Raw genomic sequence first — 14,631 nt, 5'->3', positions numbered from 1 at the left:
ATAAACTTTTTTTCATAAAAATATTATCTCATCTCTCTCCAAAAAAACTCCTTCTGCAAATTTTATCCCGCACTCTTTGTTTCTTGAATAGTTTCACATTTGTTACATTTTCTGTACTGCAGTTATGTAGCAAATTAAACAATCTACTGAGTATAGAAACATTTTAATAAAAATTCTCCTCATAAACCGAATTCTTCACCTTTTTTCTAAAAATTGATAAGCGGAGTTATTGATAAAAGGCGGCTTTTAAAGTTGCCTTTTATGTATTGAAGCAACCTAGAAAGAGGTGTTTTTCCMGYAAACAGACACTGAGTAAAAGTTAACAGCTTTATATAATCATTTTGGCACCTACTCGAGTTTGCTAATAGGTCCGCTTCAATCACGTCATTCCTATAGTTAAGAATGGAACACCCACTAGAATCAGCCATCGTTGCCAGCAATAGTTCAAGTTCAGAAGAAATGCATGTGTTGATTCATTTTAAATCTTGCTAGTTTTTGCAGAATTTTGTGGTTTTTGCGTCTTTGCATAAGCGATCTAGTGAAACCAGAGATTAGTAGTGAATCTCTGGTGAGACCTACTAATCTCTGATGAAACCTTCTTCTACCGCAGGAACAGTCTCTAATGAGAATGACTGTTGCAGACAAAACGCTTGACAAAAAGTCGTGTAAAAATGCTTAAGTGGAAACTTTGTTTAGTAACTGAAGGCAAAGCATAAAAATTTTCAAACTCAAATAAACGAAAAATAAACAACAACTTTTTGCAAKAAAATATCTTATAAAGTGTATTAATAAATTAACGGTTTCGTTATCTATTACTGTATACACAGAAATATACAGGATGATAYTGGCTTTTTAGTCAGTATCATCTGTAAGTCGTTCTGCTTTGCTTYCTAAAATTCTCAGATTTTTAAGTTTGCATTTTTCGTAGTTAGTGGCTTTTYTATTTCGTTGCTKCAAATACTATTTTATAGACGGTGMTACAAGCAATCGTTCCYGGAAGATTTTTTTGTGCATTTTCAGGCATTTTMTCCGAAGAAGTTGATACATAATAATGAAACTTTTTAATGAAGCTGAAAATATTTATATTTTCCTTTGAGAACCTACTCGTAACAGCGTTTATAAAATGTTGAAAATATCACAATTAAAAGCACATTTTAAATAATTTTTAAATTAGTACACTTTCTGAAACCATTTTTTTCTGAAATTCTTTCAAAATCTTAAATGTTTGGACTGATTGCTTGAGAAATTYTCTACTCAACTTTTGYCTGATTTATACCGTAATTTTTGTAAAAAGSCAAAAGTGCRCTTGGCAGTTTACCATTTTCAAATMATTTTTTTTTGCTARGTCGACCAAATCAAATGGTTTTMGATCTAAMGGCATTKTTCTCAGCTTTTTCCTATAGTTTCCTTTAAATTTATTTTCCAGCCACAAATRAACGTTTATTGCGGGCGGTCAACGGATGCARTGCCTAATTTAAACSCGCKGCAAAACTGTTTTTGWTAACTAATAGTTCAAATTYGTCTTCAKCKAACAAAAAAAGGGGTTAATTTTAAAACATTAACTTTYAAYTGAAARTCCGTCKAYTATCTGTKTGATTYCCAAGCCTGAGRAATATTTAAATTAAAGAGGCTTAAATAAAARCCACCTTAAAAAATCMTTTGAAGATCAGCAAATTCCGATCTKAKGCCTAGCTTTAATGGGTCTCTGGGAAATGGTAGAAGTCTTTGCAACCATGTGCAACCCATKWAAACCATGGTTGGCGCAGCTTTTGCTTTCAACCTCGACCAATGATACACGGTAATCGACCAAAACCAAAGGCAAACAGTCGAAGTAACGAACGAACAAGAAGTCGGCTGTGGCGGGTTGGAGCACTTCCTTTCGATTTTTTTTGAATACCCATTCCGAGTCGCATGTAATGTCCGCGCAAACCCATTACCAGGATAGGAAAATTATCCAAAATTAACGTCAATTTTTTTTCGGTTAATATGAACAACTGGTTTACAAATTATCCGAAGATACCGGGATTTTTTCGAGAATTTCAACCCGTGCGTATGTTTGTTCGGTGCGAGTGAATGCACCTACCTGCTGTGATATTATTATTTGTTTTAAAGTGAAATATCGTCTCATTTAAGGATATACTTAGGGTATTTATTTTACAATGAAGGTGAGTTATCACTGAGTTACTACTCGTTAAATGCGCTTTATTAATTAACATGTATTTAACTTAATTAATGCAAAATTATCAGCGAGCGCAAGTAGGTAATAGATTGATAATTACAATTTATATACAGTGTGGTCTAAATTGGGTCCACAAATTGTGTCGAATTTTGCAGTAGGTTTACGTAAATTTACGGGAATTAAATTATTAGCAGTAAATCAGTGCAAATTTACGATTTTTTTTGGTGATAAACCTCTTTTTTGCATTGCTTCAAGTCTAATACAATATTGGATTTAAACAAATTGCAACCGCCCAAGAAAAATTTGATGGTGGAATTGCAGATCAGAAGTAAAACGCAAAAAGTGGCATTATTTCTCCGAACTAGCATTTGTCGATGTTTCTCTTTCTTTGTATATAAAACGGCTAAAAATGTCTCTTTGTACAGGAAGTTACACCTCAAGTTCATAACACCTAAAATATTGATTGTAGAAAAATATACGAAATACATTTTTTTTAATGAGTCACTGTAGTATATTTTATTTTTAAATTTCTGAGAAATATGTAATACAATTTTACATATCAAATATGATTTGAAATCATTTTGCGACTATTTTATTTATTCAAAATATGGTTTTAAGGAGTTTCGCTCTTTTAAACGGGAGAGTCGCTGTATTTTTGCACTTTTTCTCACTTAGTTCAAAAATTGTTTAAACATCATGTAAGTTTTCGTGGCTGTATTTCTAATTTTAATATAAACAATATTCCTGGGTTTCAGTCATTTACATATTTCGATCACAATTTATTAATTTCTCTTATTTTTCTTAAAATACGTTTAGGTGTTTTTCCACCATCTTCAGTTTGTCTAAAACACAACAAAAACAAAATATTTCAACAATAGCTTGTTTCAGACAAACTGAGGATGAAAGAAAGAAAACTTAAGAAAAATAAATAAATTGTGATCGAAATAAATTACTGAAACCTAGGAATATTGTTTAAAAATGCAATTGAAATATTCATATATCTCATTTAAAGGCACTTTTTCCCGAACTCAAGATTGAAATTTACATTAATTCATCTTTAACCATTTCTCCTCAATAAATTTTATATTTTATACCAAACCTAGTTCAAACTGGTGAGTTTTCGCTTCTTGGGAACAACTTTCTTCCTGCTGTTTCGATACACGAGTGGCCTCCATCTTCAGGGGTGTTTTGCTCGACAGCATACGCCGGATAATTTGAAATTCTCCAAAATTAAATTTTATATATTTTATTAGAAATAGAGTAGATTTTTTTGCATGAGTGTACAAAAAACTACTCGATTTAGGTAGCTTACACACACGTTCAAGGGAAACAGCCCTGAAGATGCAGGACACTCGCGTTTGCAAAACGTCAGAAATAAACTCATCAGTTTCAAGCAATAGCAGTGGAACACTTTTGATAAACAGTTTTTACTAATCGTTGAGAGAAAGTAAAATATGATAAGAAATGAGCAAGAATTTAAAAAACTGGAATAATTAAACCTAATTGAGCTCTTTCATTAGAAATAAAAACGTTAATATGTTGCTGATACCTTATTAAGTTTACCACAAGACGAATATTCAAAATATTTGCACTATAAAATGGGAAATTTACATTTATTCAGTAAATTACAACTGCATTTTTTAGAGCTGATATCGTAAAACTGTTTTTTCCAAAACGCGCGCATTAAACCTCTTGGGGTCTTTTCTCATAAGTGAAACAAGGAATTTACCTACTTAAAATATATGTTTGTGCCATATTTGGCTGCTTTGCCATTAGGCAGTAAATAAATCAGCAATTTGCATTATCTGTAGGTAAAATGATCTTAAGAAAATATGCGACATTTTATACGATTTTAGGAAAAATTAAATCGTTTCAATATATTGATAAACCAAACCAATTCAGTTCAGAAACAGTCAGTATATTTTCAAAGAAGCAAAATTAAATTAAAACAAGAACAAAAATCTAGAGAGAAACGTATTTTACTGCTTAAGAGCATAATCTCAAGAGTTTCAAATCCATAAATTGAAATTTTTAAAGCAGGAGATCAGCGATTGATGTGCATTAGTGGCTCACCCTAAGCATCCGTCGCTTAATAACAAAAAAATTATTAAAATCATACACTTCTGTACATTTTTTTTGATTGAAGGCAAAATACCCATAATTTGCATAGTTTTTTAACAAAATTTTATTAGAAATTGATGAGAAGTAAACCCTTTTTGCAAACCCTGGAAGATACTATCACATAAATTAAAATGTTTTCTATTTGAGTATCTAATATACTTAACATATTATTTATAATCTGGTTTTTTTGATTGAAACTAAGCAAGTCGCTTCATATTCATAGTAGGATGGCATGATGACACAATCACAAATGCGATTTCCTACAATTAGCAAAACTTCTCAACACGCTTATTTCATTGTTTGAAAAAAAAGCGAGAGCCATTTTTCCCACAGATCTCTCTTCGCATGTTAAAAACAAACACATACTAAATTTCGTATTCCTTAAATATGGGCATAATTGTACACTGTGTATCACTCAATATTGTATATAGACTAGAGAACTATATTATTTATATAAAGGGAAAATAAGTAGCTTGAATGGACAGTTTCAGTTCAGATCCAGTGTAAAAGTTGTATCCGTTTTTTTGTTCATATCCATCATTTCAATGTGTAAATGAAAAATTATTCAATTTTATTGCGCCTCAGTCTAAGGAAGGAAGTAGCTTCTTCCTACACAATTAACAATGATTAATTGGCGAATTAACAATGTGTTCATTATCTTCTTTCATCTCCTAAAGAGATAGTTTCAATTAAAAAGAAACACACGCACAGACAGCCTCGAAGGCTTAGGAGAGAAGGTTGCTTGGCCTGCATGACCACTTGACTTAAACATCCAAGAATTCTAAATTCTATTCTATTTTGTCGAAGAAGCAGACTATTCTTTAAAGAGTTCAAGTTTGTCAATGAATTTATTGAAAACACACCATTGCTTAAGTGCATTTCATTTACGAACGAAGCTCAGTTTACTAAAAGAAATTATTTTCCATCAAAACTGGAAAAACTGTGTAAGCTTCTGTACTAAAACACTTCTGAAGATGTAGGTCACGCGTGCTTGCGAAACGTCAGTTAAAATCAAACTTGCTTTAGTAGGTAAAAAAAAAAGAAAAAAAAAGTAGATTTTCATAAATAACTTTGCTCCCAGAGGTTTCCTAACAGAGAGAGTCAAGGTTTGAAAAAAAGTCGTTTACCGGAAAGAAGATTTTGTACTAGTTGAACGTGAAAAGCCCTTAAGATTCGCATGTCATTAAACATTTTTAGTGTACATTGTTTAATTTTTATTGCGAGCTAAAACTTGATTTTGTAGCGCGAGCTGGCTTGATCTGAGCTAGTTTTTGTTTGAAAATTTCAGAAATGAAGGCCCAAACCAAAGTTTCACAAGAGCAGTTTTTTTCTTAGAAATGATCAGGAATCTAAAAAATGTCTTTATTGTTTTAAAATATTTAGGGGCGTTACAGGTAGGAGCAAACAAGGAAGGGGCTCCTTCAGCTAATGCGCAAGTGATGTTGAACTAAAAAAGTACGTAAAGCATTATGCTTCAGGATGATGTGTACGCAATCTATGTAAATTAAATGAATTGTGTGAAAATTATCATAAAAAACGAATTTATTCTTCAAATAAAAATTTCTAATAAAAGTGTACTTTATTTTATATGCTATTTGCTTATAATTATTCGTCGGTTTTGAAATATTTTTTGGCTTTTTTTAATTCAATTTTTCCCTGAATCACCCTGTATATTTGCCTGCGTAAGTTCCCWAAATACAACTCCAGATTAATTGCGTCTTATTACAAYAGCATTCTATAAGTTCACTGATAATACGAATTGTTTTGTCCTAACAATATTCATTGTTTCACGCTTGTCAATCGGAAYAATTTCAATTTTCCCATTGATCCTCAAYCACATATCGTCCAAAAAAACCAATCACCATCTCCAGAAGTAAACGACAATCATTTCATCGTTTTTGACAATGTTCTTCAATTATGCAATAAAACGCAATTGTTGTCTGCTTCTTTTGCTTTCATCAAGGCTGTGGTTTGGCCTGACCCAGTTGATTTAGAACGCGCGAACACTTTCTTTTTCTTTGCCTATAGGGCGGACTTAATACACTCGATGGTAGGAAGTAAATTTTATATTGTTAATTGCCCTGAGGGAAATCGATGTGGACCTTTTAATTGTCCAAGTTTATGGACGCTGCTAAATGAGAAAAAGTACCAATAATTCAGTTGGAATGCTTGGTTTTTTATAGTGTAACTCTTAATTAATCCAAAGAAGATAACTAGATTTCTTACTAAATTGAAGATGATTTCTTCATATGGACATAGACTTTGCGTTTTTTACTGCAGTTTCTTTGTAATTCGATCGTTTGGCAACTGAGAGTGAAATATTGCGGAAGCCAAATGTTAAATGGCCAGCAAAGAATTTAATCGGGTTCCGAACTGTTCTAGAACATAAAACTTGGAAGGTTTATTATTCTAGGATAGTTCTAGACCTGAATAACTTGCATGCAATACAACATGGAAAAATTTGTAAAATGATTACATCTAAATTAGACCTGCATGATTTCTTGCATAGTTCGGATGGAAAGCTTAAGAAATCATTAATCCGAAGTTATTAAAGAGTAGCAAATAGTTGTAATAAAGTAAGTGCGTAAAAATCATGGGTGACTTCTTTATACCCAAATAACTGCTTTTACCGCAGCGAGAAATATTGATTTGGTCGAACATTGACCAAATAATGTTAATTTTCTGTTAAATTACTGTTATTTGACTTAGTTTCTCTTAGATYGGTTGTTTGCTTTTTTATGTATTTTCCTATGGATTAATTGTATGAATTAATTGAAAATCTCTATTTTYAGGGTATCGTAAGACTGAATCGCCTCCTGCCTAAAGCGTTATCATTAACAACGTTTCCACTAGTTTTATTCGTGTTGRTTCTGGTAAGTACTTCTTAATAYACAAATAAAAAATGATTCTTCATAAAACAATCTTAGTTCYATTTTGCGACGGCCTAAAAACCCGAAAAACTCACCAGTTTCAAGGAATGGCCTCTAAAGCCGATCTAAGTTTAGTTATTTGGAAAACTCCGTGCTAGTTRAGACGATTTATTTTTCGTACACCAGAGTATCARATGATTTAATTACATTTTTTTYGRGAAAACATTCAACTTAGTTYCTKYCAAAGATTTTTGTGAAAYCTTTTTTAAAAAGYCAAAATTTYCAATAAAAACTGGCTYATTTGMTTTTGGCTACAAATAATTTTCYTTATGCTTACACATTTACTTTCTACAATATACACCTAAGAAGGTGAGTTTTACTTTCAAAATCAGTAACCAAAATCAATCCCACATTGAAATGACGAACCGTTTYATAACTTCGAAAAGTAAGAGTTAAGGTGTCCATTAATGGACAGGCAGAGGTCATCGCACAAACTTGAGTAACAGTTTTAAGAGGTTTAGCAAAATCCATTTCACACAGCGAAGACGAATGGCCACAATTACAATTCGGATTTTTCGTGGGTCGTTCCGTGAGGAGATAAACAACCAAAGCCATTGTTTCCTTCACATGTATTTTCGCTTAAAATCTCGCTAATATGGAGACAACCTTGGTCAGTCCCATGTTATTCTACAGACGCTTAATTTCTGACGTAACGAGTCCTGACTACCTTGAGTACGGTAAATTCACAAAATGTGGGCTGAGCTTTTGTATGCTGGATCGTTTTGATTGGTTCTTCATTCATTTATTGTTTCAGCCAATTTGGCTAGTTTGATGAACCATGATTTTGCCCAAAACTTTTTTATACGCGTCAATAAGCGTTTCCGTTCCAACATTAAATTACCCCTTCAACTTGGGAGCTTTATTAATGACTTTCGTGTTCTCTTCGTATCTGCGACGAATTTTGAGGAAAAAAATGAAGTATGCAGCTATTAGTTGAAATTCTCTGAAATTGTGTACTTTTGTGTGTATATTTTTGTCTTTGGCCCAGTTTTGAGGACATTGTACTGTGTTGAAAATATAAAATAAATGACAAAAAATATTCAATCAGGGCCAATAAAATAGCCTTATATGTATAGTGTAAAGCAACGTTAAGTAATATGTTTGCGCAATCATATCCGCTTTTTGTATCAATGGTAAAACGTGTAATTTATATCTACTGTAAACGCCAGATCAAGTGCTAGTTTTTATTGTCTTAAAAATTACCATAAATGTCTTTATTTAACATTTTGCCCATTAACCTACCTACGTGATGGTTGATATTACTGCTTTAGCTGCATTTGGTAATAAATTGTCGTATTTTCCAGGTCTCCTCTGCAAAGTCTGCCAATTTGCCTTCACAGTTGCGTAAGTATTGTTTTATTTAAATAGCAATCAATCAAACGAACAAATCTTGCTGGAATGATTTATTCAGGAAAACATAAAATAAATATTATAAAATTATATGAAACTGATAGTCTGAACTTGAACACCCTATATATGCATCTTAGGGAGTTTCTTAGGTTGCAAACTGTCAATTGAATTGAAAAAAAACCATATGGAAAAACTCAAAATGCTCAAGCGGCCTCAAAATATTATAAACCGGTTTTATTGCAAAAAATGAGGAATTAAAGGACCTTAGGAATAGACATGCTCAAAGACAGAGCATAGACAGAGCTTTATGATCCTAAATAGCCAAAAATGATTAGCTGTTTTGCCCTATTTTGGACCCAAACACTTGTTATGTGCATTTTAGAAAGGTTGTTGGGTCAAAAACTATCCATTAAACTTAAAAAAAATTATTTTTGGAACAAAATATTAAAAATGTTTACGAATTTCTTTGAAACAAACTCAAATCTCTCAAACAGTCAAATTATATACCGGTTTCATTGCAAAAAGGAAGGAATTTAACGATTTCGGGAATAGACATGGTACAGCTTTTTTAGCCTAAACAGCCGAAAATTATGGTCAAAATTTAGCGGTTTTTAAACGGTTTGCATTTCTACCCGACGTTATCTGTGCTATTTTGGACTCAAACACCCATTATATCCATTTTAGGGAGCTTGTTGGGTCCAAAACTATCAATTAAACTTTAAAAATCCTACACGAAAAAAATTGATTTTTGGAAGAAAAATAGTGAAAGTGCTGACGAATTTTTTCGAAAAAACTCAAATCTTTCAAACAGTTTCAAATTATATACCGGTTTCATGGCGAAAAGAAAGGAATTCAAGGAGTCCGGGAATAGAGATGGTAGGTCTTTCTTATGCTACATAGCCGAAAATGATGGTCAAAATTTAGCGGAATTTTTTTCTGAAAAATAGTGAAAATATTTTTCGAAAAAAGTCAAATTGCTAAAACGGCATAAGTTTCACTCTGTCCAACTGTCCACTCAAAAATAGACCCTTTTTACTCGAGCTAATCGAAGAAAACGGCTCATTTTTGCGGTTTTTGCACAGTTTTCATTTTTAGCTGGCGATATCTGCCCTAGTCTGAACTCAAACACCCTGTATATGCATATTGGATACATTTATAGACATAGCTAGACTTTTCAGCGATTTAGAAGCGTTGTGTGAAGTTTTTTTTTCCCGAATGGCCAGTTAATTCTCCAAACCTAACTCCAGCGATTTTTTGTATCCGAAACTCAATGATAAAGCAAAAGATATCGACGATTTGAGAAATAGAATTGGAGCTGAAAAAGAATAGTAAATTCGGCCAGAATTGTTAAGTAAAGTGTTACGATAATTTGAAATTGGATTCGCTTATTGTGAGGAAGTAATGGTGAACTATTTGAACATTTAATTGGATTTGTCGTTATGGTTTCTTTAATATATCGGTCCTAAAACCACAAAATTTTGAAAAAAACGACATTTTTACTTGTTGATTTGACTTTCATGGTAGAACATTATCGATAAGTTAAAGAGTTCTTTCCAGAGGGAGGAACGATTAAACTAATTATAACCCTAATTTAAAATTTGTTACCTAAATCCGTCTGATTTCCAGATATCCGCCCTATTTCAGCCAAAGTCAATGAATTCATAAACATAATTTATCCGCGTTTTTTTCCAATTACTTGAAAACATTTCGTATATCCGTTTTAAAAATTTTTCCCACCGATCTATGAGCACGTACTCTACATCAACTACAGACTTCTAGTCGCTTGTAACATACAAAAGAAAGTGAAAAGGGGTCATCGCCTCTGTGCAAACCATGAGAAGAGCATTCTTCTTGCTCAAACCGTAAATAACATCAAAACAAACAATACTTACGTTAAAACGTAGCTAATTTTTGAACACTTTTTATTCCTAATCATTGATCTCTAGATGTCGATTACATTCGTCGGTCTAATTATTTCAAAGTGTTTCATAATGTTTACGATCAAACCAGCCAGTAATTGGCCACCCATTGGAATTTAAACTTCATGCTTAAATTGTTCGGAAATATCAGTTCTGACACGTTAATGAGTATTGAAAGTTTTTTGGTGTGTAAATGGTAAATGTTCAAATGGTGCAATCGACAAAAAGACGAAAATTCACGAAAATCTAAAAGTGGAGACGCATTTTATCAGAAGTAGAAACCAAGTGAAAACCCTTGCAAAATTGAAGAAGAAAAATTACCAAATCCATCGATTCAAAGCCAACAGTAACGATGGCCTTTCAGCTATATTTCATAATGTTAGAACCAATTATGGGACACGCCTAACTTATTATGTGCATAGACACACACCGAACGAATTTGGAATATTAAAAATATACTGTTACAATGATCGGCACCAAAAACAACGTTAAGTAATTGGATTTTTAGAGGTCTTTTGTTGCTTTGAATACATTTAGCAAATAAATAATTTTCTAACTAAATTGCAGCACATTGGTAACTTTGTTATTAGATAACAAGATAACATTAAGATAAGGGTTTTATTTTTTGCACTAATTATGCGATACACAACAGTTATCTTGCTCCAATTTAATCTATCTCCAGTTGATGGAAGACCGTGAAATGTGAACATTTCCTCATTACATCTTGCCACAGGATCTGATCTTGTGGTAACGAAAAAATCTTCCATCATTCCTTTGATGATCAATGATAATTTTCATCACTATCTGGAATTGAAAATTCCAATCTGACTTTATTTATCGTTACTTTATAGCAATTCATCGACTCAACGTTTTTACTTTGAAAGTTTTCACTATATTGTAGTGCTTTTTACCAGTATATGGCCTTTAAGCCTAAATAAATCCCGAATAAACTGTGAATTTTCCATTGTTTGAAGCAGGTTTTTAAAACCTCCGTTGTTGTCTTCTTCGAACTAGTCAAGTAGAGAGACAATGGGAGATAGATAAGGTTTGACCAACTGGAAGGCCATCTTTGTCCCATATTTATTTAATACAAACATGTTTAAAGTTATTCAAATAAAAATGTTGTCCAAATTTTATGTCTGTTATTCTCAACCGTGACAAATGGCTCTTCCGTTACCAGTAATTCCAATTAATTTAAATATCAGTCAGGTATTATTAGTAATCCTAGTTGGTAGTACTTCCTGTAAGAATTCCTGAAGAATAGGCTATTGCCTTTTAGTGGTACTCATTTGGGTGCAGTTGCGACCGGTTCGTTCACTTACGAGGATTGCCAGTTGCGTATAAACCACAATCAAAAGAACCTGTATATAATTGCGTTTTATTCAACCAAATATATTTAAAAGTAGCCAAATAAGAGCAGAATCCGTTAGGTTTAGACTTTAGAAGACGTCAGTTTAGGCGAAAGAAGAGAGTGGCCATAGACAAAGAGTGTTTTATTTGTTGCTTTGCTTTTGATTTTTTTTTCAAGTCAAATAAAGAACAGTGAAACTTATAACTTTGTTTTATTTAAATCACACCTTTCAAGCTTCTTATTATAGAAATTCGTTAAATTTGACCGAAAGTTGGATGGATTTTTCATCATTAGGTTCATGAAAAGATCGCTTTTGTACAGAAAAATGCGTTTTTGTACAGAAACATGCCATCTATCAATATTTTGGAATATTATGAATATTTATTCCTCCAGTTACAAGCTTTAAAGGAAATTCCTGATCAATTTTAGAAGTCAAGATTTTGTTTAGCAAAATAATTACTTTTTGAGTTATCTTCTTTAACAGTAAAAATATTTGTGTTTGTTACGATATCCGGAGAATGTTACCATATTTTGTGGAAGCTGTCGCGCTCATCCGCCATAGGAAAATGTTAAATTCTTGAGTATCTTCAGAAAAAAATTCCAGAACTTTTTATGTGATAGCTGCAATCATTTTTTTTAGTAGATGGATTAATTCTTTCTCAAGATTTTGATTGATTTTGATTTTCGAAAATCCCGAAAATTTCATAGTTTATGTGCAAAAAAATAATGTTTTCTTGCCTTTTACCAATTTTGAACGTATCGCAGGCGTTATTATCAGTTTGAACCTTTGAACTAAAAGTCAAATAATAATTTTGTACTGTTTTATTATATTTTTAAAATTTTTCACTATTGTTGGCTGTACTGTACGTATTTTATGTTGGAATATTTTGTTTTGTTTTTTTACTCGCTTTGTCCATAAAATTTGCGAATTTTTCCGTGGCAATAAAGCATACGTTGATTTGATTTGAACACGTACTTAAATCTGAATTGAAACAAACAGTCTACAAGATTTTACCAAGAACTCGAAAATATCGGAAAAGGCTTAATATTTAATGTAAAGAAAAATCAACTGATTCCACCTGGCAACTAAAAAGTTCTGCAATTTTTTGTAGCAAAACATTCAAGAGTTGATATGAACCTTACATAGCAACCCCCCACAGAAATTTTCAATAAAATCCATTTTAGCTTTCGTCACATCGTTTTATTTACGATCGATACATAAGGAACTCGAAGATGAAGTTGCGACATTTCGCAATCTACTTACTGAATTTTATTCGACTTACCAACACAGACAAATACTAGAGAACATTTGAAAACACAAGCGCAAAAGGCAAAAAATCGCGAAAGCGCAGCCCTTTGCCACAGATTCTTACAAGACTTCTTACTTACTGTATAATACCAGCATTTGTAGCATGAGAACCAATTAATATATAACCTGTTGTTACTAACACTCTAAATTACGTTATTCGAGTATGTTGCTTGTACTTTCGCTGTTATTATTTAAATATAGCGTTATCTAACTATTGGTTTCAGTTTCTGTTTAATTCACCAGTCCAATTGTTTATTGGATTAGAATCTACTTTTGCTCCTGTTCATAAACATTTCAATGGTCTGCAACATTTTTCACAATTTTATCAGAATCAGTCTTACAGATTTAACTGTCTCTTACATTTTCATTTGTACCTGTGAATTTTGAAATTTAATTTCATAATTTTTGTTTTTTTTTTATAGTTGAAGATGAAGGATCATACGCGAATGAAATTAACGATGCAGATGTTCGTGTGGACTGCAACAGTGACGAAATCGTAGTCAATATAGGCACAAGAACCGGTAGATTCAATGGCATGATTTATCCGAGAGGATTATCGAAAAATACGCACTGTCTTAGCGAATGGGTACAACGGAAGGCTCCTATCACTTACACACTGCCACTTAGAGGATGTAACACCATGAGCACAGAGCTGGTAAGTTCAAATTATTTAAAAAGTATTAGAGATTCTCTCCAGTGAAAATTTTCTATTTAGAAATGTTAGATTGCTGATTTGAACTCAAAATTTTGTTTTTTATTTGTGTTTATTGTGTTTATTGTGTTAATCTATTCTATACTCTACTCTACTGTGAAGTCACCCAGTTTTCTCTGAATCTATCTCTTATTTACTTTTTTCATTAAGCTTTTTCTTATTAAGCAAACTTTAGAGTTTGAGCCACGCTTTAGTTTCTAGTGCAAGGGAATGCATATTGATGACTGCCCAGATTCTTAAACTTAACTCCCTTTGGTTTTCCATACAGAATTACTTAAAAATAAAATTATTTGCCATTTCAGTGCATTGATTTACTACCGGTAATATGAAATAAGTATGGCAATAATCCGTCTAAGATCGACCACTTTTATAAAATGTGCATTTGGTTGCAATCAAACGATGCGATATTGTGGTTTGTTCACTTTATTAAAATTTTTCAAAAATGGCAGGTTTTAAGGGAAAACCGAAAGCATAAAAATTCGATTTTTTTAAGTTGACAAAATAGAGCGGTTGGAAAACGTTCAGCTTCGAAATCTAAACTTCTTACATTTTAAATAATTTACTTTCCATTTATTCTATGTATATTATTCAAGTGCTAACTACGATTTTTTCTAATACGAAATTTTTTTTCGAAGAAACGTATGCTTAAACGATAGATTTTCTAAGTTTATCAATGCAATAAGGCCAATAAGCCTGAAAACTTCTCATTTCAGGGTAATTTAAAAGTACTTTTAAAAACTTTGGGAGGTGATTACTGACA

The 14,631-nt window shown here is 32.2% G+C and overlaps 1 protein-coding gene across 1 annotated transcript in view; it reads left to right on the top strand.

Moving 5' to 3' along the window:
* Positions 1-1,778: 1,778 nt before the first annotated feature.
* LOC109532725 (cuticlin-4) overlaps positions 1,779-14,631 on the top strand; it is a 38,175-nt gene continuing 25,322 nt past the window's right edge. Inside the window, exons 1-4 of the mRNA XM_048667588.1 lie at positions 1,779-2,165; positions 7,093-7,173; positions 8,535-8,574; positions 13,582-13,814. Coding sequence (XP_048523545.1) covers positions 2,160-2,165; positions 7,093-7,173; positions 8,535-8,574; positions 13,582-13,814 — 360 coding nt within the window. The 5' untranslated portion in view covers positions 1,779-2,159. The remainder of the gene's footprint in view (positions 2,166-7,092; positions 7,174-8,534; positions 8,575-13,581; positions 13,815-14,631) is intronic.

The sequence above is a fragment of the Dendroctonus ponderosae genome, unplaced genomic scaffold, assembly GCF_020466585.1.
Source record: "Dendroctonus ponderosae isolate FM_Combo_2020 unplaced genomic scaffold, Dpon_F_20191213v2 Dpon_F_20191213_6, whole genome shotgun sequence".
Lineage (NCBI taxonomy): Eukaryota > Metazoa > Arthropoda > Insecta > Coleoptera > Curculionidae > Dendroctonus > Dendroctonus ponderosae.
The sequence above is the reverse complement of the archived record's forward strand: the minus strand, read 5'-3'. Positions and strand labels throughout refer to the sequence as shown.